This window comes from Mercenaria mercenaria, chromosome 4 (genome assembly GCF_021730395.1).
Source record: "Mercenaria mercenaria strain notata chromosome 4, MADL_Memer_1, whole genome shotgun sequence".
Taxonomy (NCBI): Eukaryota; Metazoa; Mollusca; class Bivalvia; order Venerida; family Veneridae; genus Mercenaria; species Mercenaria mercenaria.
The window spans coordinates 60,966,212-60,983,850 of NC_069364.1; the positions used below are offsets into that span (position 1 = coordinate 60,966,212).

At 37.2% G+C, this 17,639-nt stretch overlaps 1 protein-coding gene across 1 annotated transcript in view; it reads left to right on the forward strand.

Annotated features, from left to right (window-relative positions):
- Positions 1–837: 837 nt before the first annotated feature.
- LOC128546154 (receptor-type tyrosine-protein phosphatase eta-like) overlaps positions 838–17,639 on the forward strand; it is a 37,090-nt gene continuing 20,288 nt past the window's right edge. Inside the window, exons 1-10 of the mRNA XM_053542230.1 lie at positions 838–943; positions 5,091–5,162; positions 10,984–11,116; positions 11,687–11,761; positions 13,069–13,150; positions 14,050–14,140; positions 14,672–14,748; positions 15,289–15,423; positions 16,317–16,442; positions 17,251–17,405. Coding sequence (XP_053398205.1) covers positions 838–943; positions 5,091–5,162; positions 10,984–11,116; positions 11,687–11,761; positions 13,069–13,150; positions 14,050–14,140; positions 14,672–14,748; positions 15,289–15,423; positions 16,317–16,442; positions 17,251–17,405 — 1,052 coding nt within the window. The remainder of the gene's footprint in view (positions 944–5,090; positions 5,163–10,983; positions 11,117–11,686; positions 11,762–13,068; positions 13,151–14,049; positions 14,141–14,671; positions 14,749–15,288; positions 15,424–16,316; positions 16,443–17,250; positions 17,406–17,639) is intronic.

Consider the following 17,639-nt stretch of genomic DNA (forward strand, 5'->3'; position numbering starts at 1 on the left):
AGTCTCGTCTATCTTTCCTGCGGTTTTCTGCTCTTTTCAGTAATGTCAGTCTTTCACATAGACTTTTGCTAAGATCTGCTGAGTCTACCTTCTCCTCGGCACTAGACTTCAAGAATTGCTTCCTCAGCTGCAGTAACTCTTAAGCAGGCGTTCTCTTGTTGCGTCTGTTTGACTCTTGTCCTATTGTGCCTTGGTTGCCTTGTCTACTTCTCTTTCCTTTCTCTTCTTCTCCAAACTGATCTAACCCCATCTTATACACAATTTTGGTCATGACCTCTATCTTCCTGTCCACTTTTCCTGCTAGGACTACCTCTAAAATGGAGTCATCATCCAGCTTCTTCCACTCACTACGGTTGCTACATGGCCAATTTACTCTTGGCTTGACTGTGCCTTCCTTGTCACCACCATTCACCATCCCTTGTCTTGCTGTGTTAGGCTTTTGCGACTGGCTAAAGTTCAACATGTCTTCTATCAAAGTTCAATCGCTACTCTCGCTGTCCGCTCCTCCATCCTCTGTCACTTGGAGGTTTTGAGTTTTGTGGTGTGTTTCCTGGTTCATCTCCTCCCCCGTCTCAACAGGTTACCCTGAGCGTTGTGTTAGTCTCAGGATAGGCAGACAGCCCATCTTGCCTTGATGAATCTTTAGGCCTCTTGCGTTCTTGCATTGCTTGCCACAACTGTTTAAATCGATATTCTGTCTCAATGTCCGTAAGTCTGGCATTGTCGATTCCATTGTCTGGCTATTTGGTTGATTATCCTCCCCCGCTCTCGAATGACCTTGGGGTATCTTGTCACATATCTGTCTATAGCGGAATAGAGGTCTCTTCCTCACGGGAGATGTACAAAAGACGTGCTAAGCTCCCTGTACTCCTGAAAGTTGGTCTTTCCCGGCTGTCAACGGTCTTTCTCTATGGTCACCAGCCTATTCCTGGTTGTCAACTAAGTATATAGTGGAAACTTTAAAAATCTTTTGTGTGAAACTGCTGGCCGGACTTTGAAAACAATTTTACGCGTGTAAATGGTTCTTGTGTGACCTTCTACAAATATTGTTCAAATTTTTCTGATTCGTCAAAAAACATGGCCGCCAGAGGGCGTGGTCACTTTTCGCAACCCATGATTACAAAAGATAACAGTTAACGGCCACACGCTACACTTTAGCACGCAAAACCACAGGTGTTTTATATAGAATTTTATATAAAATAGACTCTATTTTGACAGGCGTCACTGTTCATAGTCAGGATTTTCATGCTTTTTCAGTGACAATATAAGTGACATGTACCTACTATAGGCATTTATATAAGAAACTTTGATAATTGTCTTCTCTGAATCAATAATGAGTTAGGGCCTTGATATTTGGCATGTGATATCAGATTTGTAATTTCTACCATAATTATTCAAATTATTGCCCAAGGTTCAAAAATGTGTGTGAAATGTATATAATATACAGGGGTCTAGCTAGGTCCAATTTCTTGGGAGAAGTCACTTCTCCCTCAAGCTGATTTAGGGAGAAGTGGGGAGACGTTAGGGAGAAGTGGGAAGATTTTTTCTACCTCAACGCTGTTGTGTGGTTCGAAAGGTGGCTATCATCCTTCTGTCGGACTAATTTCTGTGGTGTCAATCATATGGCCAGAATTTCCGCACTATATTTAAAGACCCACAAAGATGGGTTGAGCTGGCAAGGAACGCCTGTGCCAAAGGGATGTGTCTAGAAACACGTATACGGTTCAACCAGATGTTCAACAACCTTCCTCGTTAGTCCTACTTCTTTTTCCCCTCTAATATAAACTTGACACTTCCAATGATAGGCAGAAACGGCATCTGCTGACACGAATATTTTAAAGCCTCTCTTTAATCAATATTATTAACTAAATGTTTACTCCGCAAATAAGTACCACAGTAGACGTTTGCAGGAAGAACGAATTTCAGTAGTACCGCAGTGTCGTTTTACTCGTCCCGTTACTATAATCTGTAGTAGGCTTTTGTGAGAAACTTGAATTTTAAAGCAGTGCCATAGTGTAGTTATTACACATATTAAATGAAATTAGGTGAACTTCAACAGTGCAGAGAAAATTACCCTGCAAAAGGATTATACTAGTAATCAAAACTTATCCTGTAGGCATTTTTTATTCCTCCGATTACCACAGTAGTTTAATGCAGGAGTCATGCAAAACTCAAGACAGTGCCGCAGCGTATTAATACATATTCACACAAAATAGCTTGTACTGCCACAGTGATGCAGTGACGACCGTTTAAATATGTGACTTTTAATAAATAACATTAACTGAATGTTTTATCTGCATATAAATACCATAGTAGACTATTGCAAGAAACAAGAAATTATAAGTTGTGCCACAGTGTAGTTATACCAATAACCATACAATGGACATAACTACCATAGAGTAGCACCCGTTTTACATAAAAATTACCGCAGCGTAAAAATGTAGTATATTTTTGGTAATTCCTTCTTATAATTTTCAATTGAGAGAAAATACGATTTTTACCCAAATACTGCATTATGCACTACGGAAATGAGCACCCCCATTTTTCTGGTACGTATTAGTTGTCTCCGGTAGCCCGCCTGCAAAACAGTAGTGGTAATGGAGAACCCCAAAAATATAGTCTGCATCTGGCAGATTAGGTAGTGCGTCGGTGTACGATAGCGGTAGTCGAAAGGATATGGCCTAGAATAATGAATCCTTTTCATAAAATGTTTGTTAAGGCTATACCCCCTTAAGACTGCAAACATTTGAATTATTGCCCCTTATTTGTGACAAAGGTACCAGTGGGGGGCACACCCTGTGTCCTACAGACACATTCTAGTTTTTGAATTTTTTTCTCATATAAACACATTAATAAATAGTTGTATAAAATGTACATTATATAAACAGAAAATGATAACAAGAACGTTATCGGAAAAGTCGATTCTGTTTTTATTGATAATTCAGGGTTTACTTCATGGTATTATAGTCAATACCATTCAAAAGTAGTACAACCATTTGTTTCACGGATATGTGTCTCACTACCTGATTCCCCTTTTCTCAATAACAAAATAAACATGTTATCGTTACAAATACCGTGCACGAGTAGTAACAATGAATATTTACATCAGCATTACTTAAAATTTACATCCGTTTTTGTGTCATGAGAATGTTGATGGTTTATTTTGATGTATAGTCTACTCTGTGTGAAACGCGCTGAGCGTGTGTAAAGTACTAAGAATCTGTGATATTTACATCCATCTTTGAAGAATTATTAATTTTACAAACATACGTTTATTTACACACATATTTTTTTATAATTTTATAAAACATTTGTTGTGTTAATTTTCTTAGTTGTATAGTATGCGATGTATGTGTACGAATATTTCAACCAACCATTCATTACTCTGATGTTCAGCTAACTGAATCAACGGAATTTTATCATCCAAATCATCAACCGACGGAACTGATATGTCAGAATCAGAACGATAATGATTATTAGTCCCCTACTGGTTGAAAACCAGTTTGGGGGACTATAGGAATGCGCTTTTCCGTCATTCTGTCATTCCGTCATTCCGTCCGTCCGCAATTTCATGTCCGGTCCATAACTCTTTTATCCATGAAGGGATTTTATTTTTACTTGGCACAAATGTTCCCCATGATGAGACGACGTGTCATGTGCAAAACCCGGACCCCTAGCTTAAAGGTCAAGGTCACAATTGGAAGTCAAAGGTCAACAGGGCTATTTTCCTGTCCGGTCCATAACTCTCCCATCCATGAAGGGATTTTAATATCACTTGGCACAATTGTACCTCATAATAAGACAATGTGTCATGCACAACTTTCAGACCCCTAGCTCAAAGTTCAAGGTCACACTTAGTAGTCAAATGTTAACATGGCATGAACAGGGTCTGTTTCGTGTCCGGTCCATAACTATTTCATCCGTGAAGGGATTTTAATATTACTTGACACAAATGTTCCCTATGATGTGACGACATGTCAGGCGCAAAACCCGCACCCTAACTCAAAGGTCAAGGTCACAATTGGAGGTCAAAGGTCAACAGGGCTTTTTTCCTGTCCGGTCCATAACTCTCTCATCCATGAAGGGATTTTAATATCAATTGGCAAAATTGTACGTCATAATAAGACGATGTGTCATGCATAACTTTCAGACCCCTAGCTCAAAGGTCAAGGTCACACTTAGTAGTCAAATGTTAACATGGCATGTACAGGGTCTGTTTCGTGTCCGGTCCATAACTCCGTCATTCATTGAGGGATTTCAATATTACTTGACACAGATGTTCTCCATGATGAGACAACGTGTCATGCGCAAATCCCGGAGCCCTTGCTCAAAGGTCAAGGTCATAATTAGAGGTCAAAGGTATAATTCAAGAATGACTTTGTCTTGAGCATTATGCATGGAGGGATTTTAATGTAACTTGGCATAAATGTTCACCACCATGAGACAAATTGTCTTGCGCTAGAACCAGGTCGCTAGGTCTAAAGTCAAGGTCATACTTAGAGGTCAAAGGTCAAATTCAAGAATGACTTTGTCCGGAGCATTTCTTCTTCGTGCATGGAGAGATTTTGATGCAACTTGGCACAAATGTTCACCACCATGATGCACACTTTTTTAGAATTACGTCCCTTTGTTGTTACTATAAATAGATTACATTGTAACTTTTTTATTACCGGCCGTAGGGAAACATTGAGACTACTTTTCTGTGGTACAACATGCATGTTACATCCAATATTTAGATGTATTTTGATCTATCTCTACCTGGTAAAGATTTTCTTGTGGACTTACTTTTTATAGATTTTTTTTTTTTAGGATTAATTTCACTTTGTTGTTACTATAAATAAATTTTATGATAACTTTTTGTATAATCGGCCAAAAAAAATCCAAATGAAAACAACTGTACGTTTTTATATATGCAAATTTTAATCCAAGTGCTTTGTTATATTGTATATATAGTATAATATTGTTCATACATCATTGACAGATATCAGTTCATTATGTTATACTGCAGTAGAGAAAATTAGGTGCCTTCCAGTAGGGGACTTTGTATTGCATGGCAATACTTCATTCACTTGTTTCTTCTTTTTTTGAAGACCACAGTATGAAGAGAAAGAATCTATCACTGTTAGAATTTTTAGGTGCAGATGGAAATATCTGGCTCTCAGGTAACTGTTTTGCAGTAATTCGGTATCTTTAAGAATCAGATATTTCCATCCGCACCTTCATCCAGTGAAAGATTCTTATAGTAAACATTCCAGCGGTCACATTCTTACATTTCCTACATGAATCCTGGAGCCAGTTGTCCGAAACTTTAACAGTTGATTAAGCTAACAGTCGATTAACTTTTAGAGTAATGTTTCGACACTTTAGAAAACGTAGAAAAACAAATGTATGACTTAATTCATTTACTTGTTTTCTTCATATTTTAGCGATATGACTTTTTTGTGTTAATTCGCCGTAAAACCCAACTCATTCATTCATATTTTAGAAAGATCACTGGCAGACGACATTATTTTACTCTTTTGAAAAGTCAAATATATAATAAACGAAACAGCGGAGTTAATCTTTTTAGCTCACATGAGCACGAAGTGCTCAAGGTGAGTTATTGTGACCGGTCATTGTCCGTCGGCGTGCGATGTGGGTCGTCTATCGTCCATCAACATTTGCCTTGTGAACACTTTAGAGGCCATAGTTGTGACCCAATCGTTATGAAACTTGGTCAGAATGTTTGTCTTGATGATCTCTAGGTCAGGTTTGAAACTGGGTCATGTGGGTCAAAAATTAGGTCAGTAGGCCAGATTAAACGAAAAGCGTATGAACACTCTAGAGGCCATAGTTGTGACCCAGTCTTTATGAAACTTGGTCAGAATGTTTGCCTTGATGATTTCTAGGTCAAGATCGAAATGGGTCATGTGGGGTCATCAGTAGGCCAGATCAAAGGGAAAACTTTTTAACACTTTAGAGAGCACAATTAAAGTTTAAAACTTATGAGAATAAGTCAGAATGTTTGACTTGGTTACCTCTAGGTTAAGTTCGAATCTTGGTCATGTAAGTTCAAAAACTAGGTCACCTGGTCAAATCAAAGGAAAAGCTTGTGAACACTCTAGATGCCACGGTTGTGACTCAATCTTTATGAAACTTGGTCAGAATGTTTGCCTTGATGATCTCTAGGTCAAGTTTGAATCTGGGTCATGTGGGTTTAAAAACTAGGTCATCTTGTCAAATCGAATAGAAAACTTAACTCCAGAGGTCACGTTCATGACCGTAGCTTCATGAAATTTGGTCAAAATGTTTATCTTGATGATCCTTAGCCCAAGTTCGAATCCGGGTCATAGGGGTTAAAAAACTAGGTCACCTGTTAAAATGAAAGAAAAACATTGTGTATGATATAGCCTATAGGGGCTACATTTTTCATTTGAAGTGTATGAAACATTGTCAGAATGTTTTTGCATGAAATCTCGGATGAATTTTTCTAGGTCATGTTGTGTGAAAAACTAGGTCACCAGGTCAAATCAAAGAATAAGCTTTTTACACAGTAGGGGGGCACATTTTTATGCCCCCCGAAGGGAGGCATATTAGTTTTGAACTGTCCGTCCGTTCGTTAGTTCTTTCGTTCATTCGTTCGTTCGTTAGTCCGTTCTTCACAACGTTAACTTTTTGCATGAAGGCTCTTTACTCACGAACCACTGCACCCAGGACCTTCAAACTTAACATGCTGATAGTACTTATTGAGTGCACCAACCCTACTGACTTTGGGGTCATCAGGTCAAAGGTCAAGGTCAAAGGGGCTAACGTTAACCTTTTGCATGAAGGCACTTTAAATTTACTCGCGAACCACTGCACCCAGGACCTTCAAACTTCATACGCTGATAGCACTTATTGAGTACACTATCCCTACTGACTTTTGGGTCACCAGGTCAAAGATCAAGGTCACAGGGGCCAACGTTAACTTTTTGCATGAAGGCACTTTACTCGCAAACCACTGCACCCAGGACCTTTAAACTTCACGTGCTGATAAAACAGTTTGAGTACACCACCTCTACTGACATTTGGGTCACCAGGTCAAAGGTCTAGGTCACAGGGACCAACGTTAACTTTTTGAATGAAGGCACTTTACTCGCGAACCACTGCACCCAGGACTTCAATCTTCACATGCTGATAGTACTTATTGAGTACACTACCCCTACTGACTTTTGGGTCACCAGGTCAAAGGTCAAGGTCACAGGGACCAACGTTAACTTTTTGCATGAAGGCACTTTACTCGCGGACCACTGCACCCAGAACCTTCAAACTTCACATGCTGATAGTACTTATTGAGTACACCACTCCTACCGACTTTGGGGTCACTAGGTCAAAGGTCAAGGTCACAGGGGCCAACGTTAACTTTTTGCATGAAGGCACTTTACTCGCGAACCACTGCACCCAGGACCTTCAAACTTCACATGCTGATAGTACTTAATGAATACACCACCCCTACTGACTTGGGGTCACCAGTCAAAGGTCAAGCTCACAGGGGCCAACGTTAACTTTTGCATGAAGACACTTTACTCGCGAACCACTGCACCCAGGACTTTCAAACTTCACATGCTGATAGTACTTACTGAGTACACCACCCCTTCTGACTTTGGGGTCACCAGGTCAAAGGTCACTGTCACAGGGGCCAACGTTAACTTTTTGCATGAAGACACTTTACTCGTGAACCACTTCACCCAGGACCTTCAAACTTCACATGCTGATAGTAATTATTGAGTACACCACCCCTACTGACTTTGTGGTCACCAGGTCAAAGGTCAAGGTCACAAGGTCAAAGGTCAAGGTGCTTCGGGGTCATTTGTCACCATTAGTGACAGCTCTTGTTTATTCTTTCTTCATGAAACTTGGTCAGAATGTTTTTTTATTATAAAGCCTTAGATGATTTCGAATCTGGGTCACGTAGGTTAAAAACTAGGTCACTAGGTAAAATCAGAGGAAAAGCTTGTATACACTCTAGAGGCCACTTTTTTGCTCCAATCTTCCGGAAACTTTGTCAGAATTTTTGTATTTATGGAGTCTTGGACAAGCACGAATCTGGGTCATGTGGGGTCAAACTAGGTCACTAGGTCAAATCAAAGAAAATGCTTGTTTACACTCAAGAGGCTACATTATAAATAAAAGAAAATGTATTTAGGCCACACACGGGGAACTATATATTCCCAAATCACAGTTCTTATAATATAATCAGAATTTTCTGACATTAATAAAGAGTTCACATAACACATTTCGTAGTGATAAAGATCATAATAACTGAATGAACATTTTTTTGTACTTTCTCTTATTCAGTTTTAAATAATTATTTTATTATCCCCCGCCGATGAAATCGGGAGGGGGATATTGAAATGGTGTTGTCCGTCCGTCCGTCCGTCCACTGCAATTTCTCAGTTACCAGCAGGTAGAATTTCATAAATCTTGAAATAAACATGAACCGACATACTGCGATGATGCCCGTCAAGTTTTTTTGTACCCCCCCCCCCCCCGACAACAAAGTTGTAAGGGGGGAGGGGGGTATACTGGTTTCAGGTTGTCTGTCTGTCCGTCCGTCAGTCCTTCCGTGCCCGCGAAATGATGGTTAAGTGACTGCATAACGGTACTTTCTCTTTGATGTCATTCATTCCGTTCTGTTTATGTGACTATTTTTCTTTTTATTATTATTATTATTATTATTATACCACATTTATATAGCACTCTTTTCATGCACTTGTACACGTTCAAAAGTGCTTTACAGAATAAATTGCAAAAATACAAACAAATACGTATACAAAGATAATGCATTCCACATTAACAAAAAATCATGAATGAAAACAAGTATAATTTAAAAAAAAAAACAAGATAAAAAATAAATGTATCGGTCAGTTAACAAAATATTGTACAAAGAAGTGGGTTTTGAGCAGGCTTTTGAAAGCAGCTAGCGTGTCAGCTTCCCTGATCTTGACAGGAAGAGAGTTCCAAAGCTTTGGAGCAGTGCACGAAAAGCTGCGATTGCCATACATCATGGTATTAGATTTTGGCATAACCAGTGACAGCGTGTCTTGCGATCTTAGGGTCCTGACCGGTTTATACACTTCTAGCATATCCCTAATATAGGCAGGGGACTGATTGTGTAACGCCTTAAAGGTGTGGGTCAGAACCTTGTACTGCACCCTGTATTTCACTGGCAACCAGTGAAGCTCCTTCAGAACCGGTGTTATATGATTGCGACGGGGCGTCTTAGTGATTACGCGAGCTGCAGTGTTCTGGACATGTTGCAACTTGTTAAGTGTGCTGTTTGGTATACCACTTAACAAGGCATTACAGTAGTCTAACCGTGAAGTAACCAGGCTGTTTATAAGGGTTTTTGTGGCATCACTGGTAAGATACCGTCTGATGTGACCTATTCTGCGAAGTTGTGCATATCCAGCCCGGCACACCGAGTTGACTTGTTGTTCCATATCCATACCGCTGTCAAATACTGCTCCAAGATTCCTAACACATTTCGTGGATTTTATCACAGAATCACCGACCTTCACAGAAACGTCATCAATGTACTTGGAGTTACGCTTTTTATGTGACTGTTAGAACAATAGAGAGAACAATGGGGGAGTCACATAAAGACCGTTTCGTTAGAACGTCCGTCCGTGCGTCCGTCTGCAGCCATTCCACAGTAACTAGCTGGTAGAATTTCATGAAACTTGAAATAAATATGAACCAACATACTGCGATGATGACCGTCAAGGTTTTTTTATTGGTCAATTTCCCTTAGAGTTATTGCCCTTGATTTAATAAAAAAATGCCGAAAAATGTCCGTCCGCAGCCATTTCTCAGTAACTGTCAGGTAGAATTTCATAAAACTTGAAATAAACATGCACCAACATACTGCGATGATGCCCGTCAAGGTTTTTTTTTGATTGGTGAATTTCCCTTAGAGTTATTGCCCTTGATTTAATGAAAAATCCACGTCTGCAGCCATTTCTCAGAAATAAGCTGGTAGAATTTCATGAAACTTGAAGTAAATATGAACCAACATACTTTGATGATGCCAGTCATTTTGTTTTTCAATTGGTCAATTTTTCTTAGAGTTATTGCCCTTTAATTGTTGAAAAATCTACAGGTTAGTACATAACAAACCAACCAATTGGTAGAATTGCACTAAACTTCTTTCATTCTTTTCCATGGAAATTTATTATAAATTTGTGAAGTTTTGTACCCACACCTGGTCATCACCTTGCCTTGGTCACCCCCAACCCCCCAACCCCCAACAAAAAAAAATCATTCCTTCTACTTTTTATTATTATTTCTTTTCAAACCTTCCATGAATATTTATCAGCATGCAAAGTTGTACCGTTCCCCCACCTCAGTCTTGCCCACCACCCCATTCATGCATCCCCATCTCCCACCAATTTTTTTTCATCATATTCAATTTTCAATCAATATTTATAATCAACAAGTGAGATTTTGTACCCTCACCTGGTCACCCCCGCTGCCCCCACCCACCCGCAAAAAAAAATCATTTTCTGTTAAAATGATCTTGTCTGATGAAATTATTTGCCTCTTAGTAACATCCTTAACTTTTTGCCGGATATATTTTTTAGCCATTCCTCACCACAAGCCCTTTCGGCGGGGGATACCAATTCATCGAATTTGCTGTTTTATTTTTTATTTTTGAGTATTTAACCAAAAGACATAAAATATAGAAGTCAGCATTTTTTTCATTCTACACCAAACAAACATCAGATATAGAAATAATAAGGAAATATAATGTATATATTCAGTGACAAGTTTAGTCATTTGTTGCTCAGATATTTAATCTCAAACAATGGGATAACTGCTAATAATACATAATGAGGTATGTTTGTCTGTTTTAAATGTATTTCTGTTAGAAGACATCAGTGAAGATACCAGTATTGGTGTCAGGCTTTGTGGAATATTTAACCAATTTTTTGTTGAATTTGATTGTAACATGTATTATTACAGTGCCAGAAGAGGATGATAATCTGCCTTTGATAATTGGTATAGTGCTTGCTGTGGTTGTGGTGGTTGTTATCGGTGCAGTGGTTGGTTTTGTAATGTTCAGGTTCTGGAAGAAGAGAAGTGGCCCAGGCAAAAAGTAAGTCAATATCAGTAAATACAAAAAAGCAGGTGCTTTGGAAGGCTGTCAGTTATAAAACTTGACACTTACTGCCTATACTGTCATTATGGAAAGAGTTTTTCTGCTATTGCTTCACTGTTTACCCATATTAGTTAGGGCTATATTGTCTTACAGATTTATCCCTATTTTGTGCCAGACTTCTTTAAAAGATGTTGCTAAGATACTGTTTAATGTTTTGTTTATAAATATAGCTTTTTAGCTTACATAAATGTGAACCATCTTCTGGTTTGTAATTGAGAGTATTTGATCATTCTTTATGTTGTAAATTGTCATTTTCCTTCATCTATACTGTAGAATCATTAAATGAGTCGCACCATGAGAAAACCAACATAGTGCATTTGCGACCAGCATAGACAATGCTGCTATTTTATTGGAATTTGAATTTGTGGATTTAAATGTCACTGTAAAATGAGGGATTTTACTTGTTTGTTTGGATTTTATTTTGTGGATTGACTCAGCCATGCAAAAAATAGACCTTCCATGAATATTTATGATTTTACAATAGAAACATCAATGTTTGCAATTCAGGAAACCTGCATCCGAGAGTGATAATGATGAATTCACAGGAATTGACCCTGCAGTTGCTAAAATTCAGAGAAAAAGGTACACGCATGCACTGTGATGCTTGTAGTAGCATACGGAACATGTATTCAAAAATATTGTCTGCTTTGATATAACTGAAATATTGTCACTTGAGCTTTGTTCTGTCCAAGAAAATGTTGTTGTTTTTAGGAAACAAGAAATAAATTAGCCATTAATTGTTTTGATTTTGAAAAAAGAAAATTTTGTTAGGTATTACCAGCTTTCTAATTTTAGTTTAACCACTTGGAAGTTACTTTAGGCCCTTTTATTAATGATGTAATTTTGATAGTATAACAGTAAAAAGTTTTTCTTTAGCTCCACTATTCGGAGAATAGGGGGTCTATTCCACTCACCCTTGCATCGGTGTCGGCGTGAGCTTTCTTGGTTAAAGTGTTCTGCAACCTTTGTTTTTCTGTCATATCTTTGTTACTATTGCTTATATCTTTCTGTTACTTCATATAAACATTGTCCAGCGTACAATGTATATATAAGGGCTGGACCCATTATACATAAGGTCAATCACCAAGGTGTTACAAAGGTTAAAGTTTTTTGGCAGCCTTTGTTTTTCTGTCATATCTTTGTTGCTATTGCTTATATCTTACTGTAAGTTGACATAAACATTGTCCAGCATACAAAGTATGTGCAGGGGCTGGGCCCATTATACCCGAGGTCAGGATCACAAAGTTGTTATACTTGGAATTATTTTCATGTTAAATTTTTTCAAAAGCTTCGTTTATAGACATATCATTCAAATTGGTACTTTAAAAGATAATGGCTTGAAACTAAAACTATTCCTTTGTAATCATCAGACGCATGTGTGGTTACAATGCCCAGAACTCTTATTGTACTTTTGACAGAATTATGCCCCTTTCATACTATTTTTTTTGCAATCTTAGCTTTTGGATATAACTTTAGTACAATATAAGATAAAGACCTAAAACTTAAAAGTATCTTTATCATCATCATCTGCATATGTAGTAACAATTCCCACAACTCTGATTTGTATTTTTGACCAAATTGTGCCCCTTTCAAACTTAATTTTTTTGACAAACTTCGTTTACTGGACATAACTTTGGTACTATATAAGATAACTACTTGAAAGTCAAAATATATTTTAACCATCTTCATCTGTTTGTGTGGCAACAATCCCAATAACTCTTAATTTGTGTTTTGACAGATTTATGCCCCGTGGTGTGGCTTCCTTTTAAAGTAGAGGTCTTTTATTGAGTCATAATTATATTTATTTTACTGTCAAATGGCCGAATAGTGGAGCGCGCTGTCCTAGGGACAGCTCTTGTTGATTTTATCTTTTTTTCCTACTAATTCAGACCTATTGTGTTGGAGGAGATAGAAGAGTATGTAAACAAGATGCACAAAGACTGTAACCTGCTTTTCTGTGCCGAATATAAGGTAAATGCTTTCAAATGTTACAATAATTACAAAACAGCCACAGAATTCCATTTGCAAATACAGGTGCTATTTGCTAATTTGCTGTGATAGGCATATATTGTGACATTCTGGCCCTCTTGTTACAGAAAACGTTAGTCCTGAAGTCAAAATTCATCCTTGCTAAATTTCTAAACTGGACCAGTCCATCATTCTGATCTTAGTCGGCAGTGGTCATAAAGCAAAACCATTTCGTAATTTCACAAAATAGGCCATAGTGAAGAAATTTGGTGTGTTCAACTTCTCATACACTTTCTAAAGAAATGGATTCAAAGTTGCTCAGATACTCAACCTTATCTGAATACAATTTGCTTCAGACATTTAGTGGAACATCATGTGAAGATCGTCTTTACTAAAAACTTTGCTTGTTAGAGGAAGGTGCAGTGTGTGTATGGTGTGTGTGTGAGGGAGGGGGGGGGGGGAGTGTATCCATGTACTATGGGCACAATTCTAGTTAATCATATATTTAATCTTTATGAAGGTAGATACATTTCAAGTTTTATCAGTTAACACACAGTTGCTGTTTACACGTATTTGTTGTTTGATTTATGTTTTGATTTGCTGGATCTTGGCTTTATTCTATGTTTTAAAGTTAAATGACATTATGTCATCACTTCCAGTTTTTCAGACTTTTTTGGTGGGGGTGTGGGGAGTGAATTTGTTACATATTTAAAACCAGGCAGAAGTGTCTTGGTACTTTAACCTATTGAAAAAATACATGTACTGTTTGTTTGAGAGGATATCATATACTATTGTATGCTAGGTATAGTTCTTACAAGACTGACCTGTATCTGATCCATACAAAATAAGCTTTTCAGAATTAAGAAAAGTGGAAAAAAATTATTTCTGTATTTAAATTACAGGACTTGAAAACACTCAGTCCGATGCATGCATGTGAGGCAGGTGAAAGGATGGAGAACATAATGAGGAACAGATACATAAATATCATACCATGTAAGTTCACGATCGCTTGATTGTAATATTAATCTTTAACCTGCTATATTTCAAAATGAACTGGTCCTTCGTTTTATTTGGATAGTACCATTAACTGTTAAAAAGGTGTTTACCAAAAAGATACTGATCGCATTAGCAGAATCAATCATGTCCAGCATGGTAAGGATTAAAGATACATGGCAAGGTAGAGATAATGCTAGTAGAGATTATGATAGTTATTAATATTTTGTTGTTATATCTAAAAATATGGTTATTAAAGCAACAAAAAATGTTTATTTATATTTTCTATGGTTATATATGTACCTTTTGGTAGAGACATTTATTGGTAGATTTATGATTCAAAAATTTTCATCTCAGTTTTAAAACTGTCTTTTTTTTTATAAACGCCCTTGTATCAGTAAAACATGCTTGAATTTACAGGGTTTTTTCTTTCCTATTGATTTAATATTAAAGAAATAAGCAAAAGATATTAAGAATGTGTTCTTTCTTAAATAAATGTGTGATATGTTGTATAATTATGATATTTTATAGTTGACCATACAAGAGTGAAGTTAAGTACAAATGGAGAGGACGACAGTTCTGACTACATCAATGCCAACTACCTTCCTGTGAGTGAATTCATTTTTTAGCTCGACAAATATCCCTAGGTTAAAGCTTTTGATAAAGTCAAATATCCTTGTTACTAACAAAGCTTTTAATTTGAAACTTAAAATATTTATTTATTATCAAAGTCTGCACCAGGAGAAACAATCCCCATAACTCTGATTTGAATTTTGACAGAGTTATGCCCCTTTTTAACTTAGAATTCTTAGGTTAAAGTTTTATAAAGTTTTTACTGGCAAAGCTCAAATTCAAGCACTGAGAAAAGTTGAGAGCGATCAGACAGCTATTGTTTACAGGGCAACTTGTAATGCATGCGCAATTTGTTTGAAGGATATGTTAACAATATATGCATATACAGTGCTGACTCTCTAGATCTGAGACTTCTTTGAAGATTGAAGTGTGTACTGTAATGTTATTTAAGTATATTTTACTGTCTATCTTTACAGGAATGTAATTCATCATTGGAGTATATTGGTTGTGAGAGCCCTATGCTAGGCACTAATTTGAAATGGCTTTAAGAGTGATTTATTTTTATTTCTTTATAGGGGTACAGTTCACCCCGGGAATATATTGGATGCCAAGGGCCTATTCCAGGAACGATTGATGATTTCTGGAGAATGACATGGGAACAGAATGTGTCTGTGGTTGTCTTGTTAACACTATGCAAGGAGGAACAGAAGGTGATATAGCAGGATTGATACTGATAATACATTCACTGATATAACTTAGAAGACTTTGTCTCCATAGCAGTTTTCTTATTCAACCATTGCCCAAGGTTGTCTGGGCTGTAACTTCCAATATTCATAGGGGTATTTGAAAATAATTTGACACAAGTGTTAACCATAGTGAAAAGTGTGTCGGGCTTATGACCCTGGTCTCTCAGGTCAAGGTCACAGAATGATTCATACCTAAACTATTTTGGCATATTTTGCGCAGACAACTGTAGCATTCTTGGGAACGCTTCAAGGGCATTTGTCACTAATAGTAATAGTTCTTGTTGTTATATAGCTTTAGTTTTGGTCAAGATATTGAAATGAAACTTGTTTTAATTGGCTGAAATGTTTGAGACATTCAGGCGGTGTGACAACAAATAATTGACTCAACATTGTTGCCCTTTGGGCTTCAGCATTCTAGTTTACCTTTCTGTATCTGCAGTCAGAATTATGACCTTTAGTACTGAAAATGTTCTCATGATTTAATTAGTTTGCTATTGTGTTTGTGTATAATAGGGACATTAGATATCTGATGCTTATAAATTCTGCAATGTAAATAATTAAAAGTTAACAAGTTGATACAGTTTTGTTATTTTTTCTGAAAAATATCAAATATATAATGAGTTCAAATCTATTGACGGTTTGTTTTATATAGGAGTGGTGTCAGTACAAGGGCCATGCGCTGGGGTTTGCTGCGTAACAAAGGTAGTCTGTAACAAAGCTAGACTCCATTACCAGTTAATGTATACAGTTCTTGCCATTTAGGCTTTCTTATCTAGTTACAAAATGATAGAAAATTACGATATTTCATATTATTTAATTTGTATTAACCAAGTAATACTATATTTTTACATTTTCAGTTTAAGTGTGAGAAGTACTGGCCAGATGAAGTGGGAGAGCCAGAGCAATATGGAGATGTCATTGTTGAGACAACATCGTACTCCGACATCCGTACATACGACTTCAGAAAGTTCAAGATCACCAATGTAAGTAGGAAAATGTGAAATAATTGGTTTTTAAGTCTGACATAAGTTTGACACTGTATAAGTCTTTTGATTGTGATTTTAGATCTTGCTTGGACTGATAGTTTGTGTTTCTTTTTGTCAAGCCCGCTTGTGATGAGTCGTCACTTTTAGCCGGTTGGTGTATGTGTGTGCGTGCGTCTATCCGATTTTGTCCAGACCATAACTTTGACGTACATGGACCAATATTGTTTCTATCTGGCATGACTGTTTACCTCATTGAGAAAGAGTGTCATGCATAAACCCCATGTTCCTATTTCAAAGGTCAAGATCATAGTTTGAGGTCAAATGTCAAATTGAAGTTTTTCCAGAGCATTTCTTCTTCATGCATGGTGGGATTTTGATGTAACTTGGCATGAATGTTCAGCTGTATGAGACAGAGTGTCATGCACAAGAACCAGATCCCTAGGTCTAAAGTCAAGGTCACACTTAGAAAAGGTCTGGTGGGCTCGACATTCTGCCCATGGGCATGCAGAATGTATTTCTAGTTTTTACTTCAGTATGTAATAATGTGCATTGAAAAAAAAAATACTGAAATACTGCAGTAGAAAGAAGAAAGATTCAAACATGATCCCATCTAAAATGTTAATAAACATGACTGACTGTTGATTCATATTCATGACATTTATTATGAAGAATGTCAGTGAAAAGTGGCTTGAACAAGTCTGCAGTTGGTTTAAGATGTTATCTGTCTAAAGCAACCATTGGGGCTATTTCATCTGACTGGCTACTTAAGACAAATTTGATTGTATGCATTGTTATGTTATTGCAGGGCAGTACAACCCGTGTAGTGAAGCACTTCCATTTCCTGAGCTGGCTAGACTACAAGAACGATGTTTACCTTGACATTATTCTAGATTTCATCCAGTATGTGAGACAAGTCCAGCCTCCTCCTGACACCTCCGGACCTATGATAATACAATGCAGGTATGGCTTCGAGCTTTATTACCCTGTATATTCTTGTTCATGGCACTTTTTTCATCCGTTTTATTTGCAAATAGCTTAATAATTGTAGCGAGTTATAATTTGGTCATGAAGCTAGCCTGTTTCAGATTTCTAAAATACTGTAATTAAACAGCAGCAACAATAACTTAAAGACAGATGTCTTTTCTAGAAAATTGATCAGCACATTTTTTTTTTGAAAAAAAAAAGGACATGTGG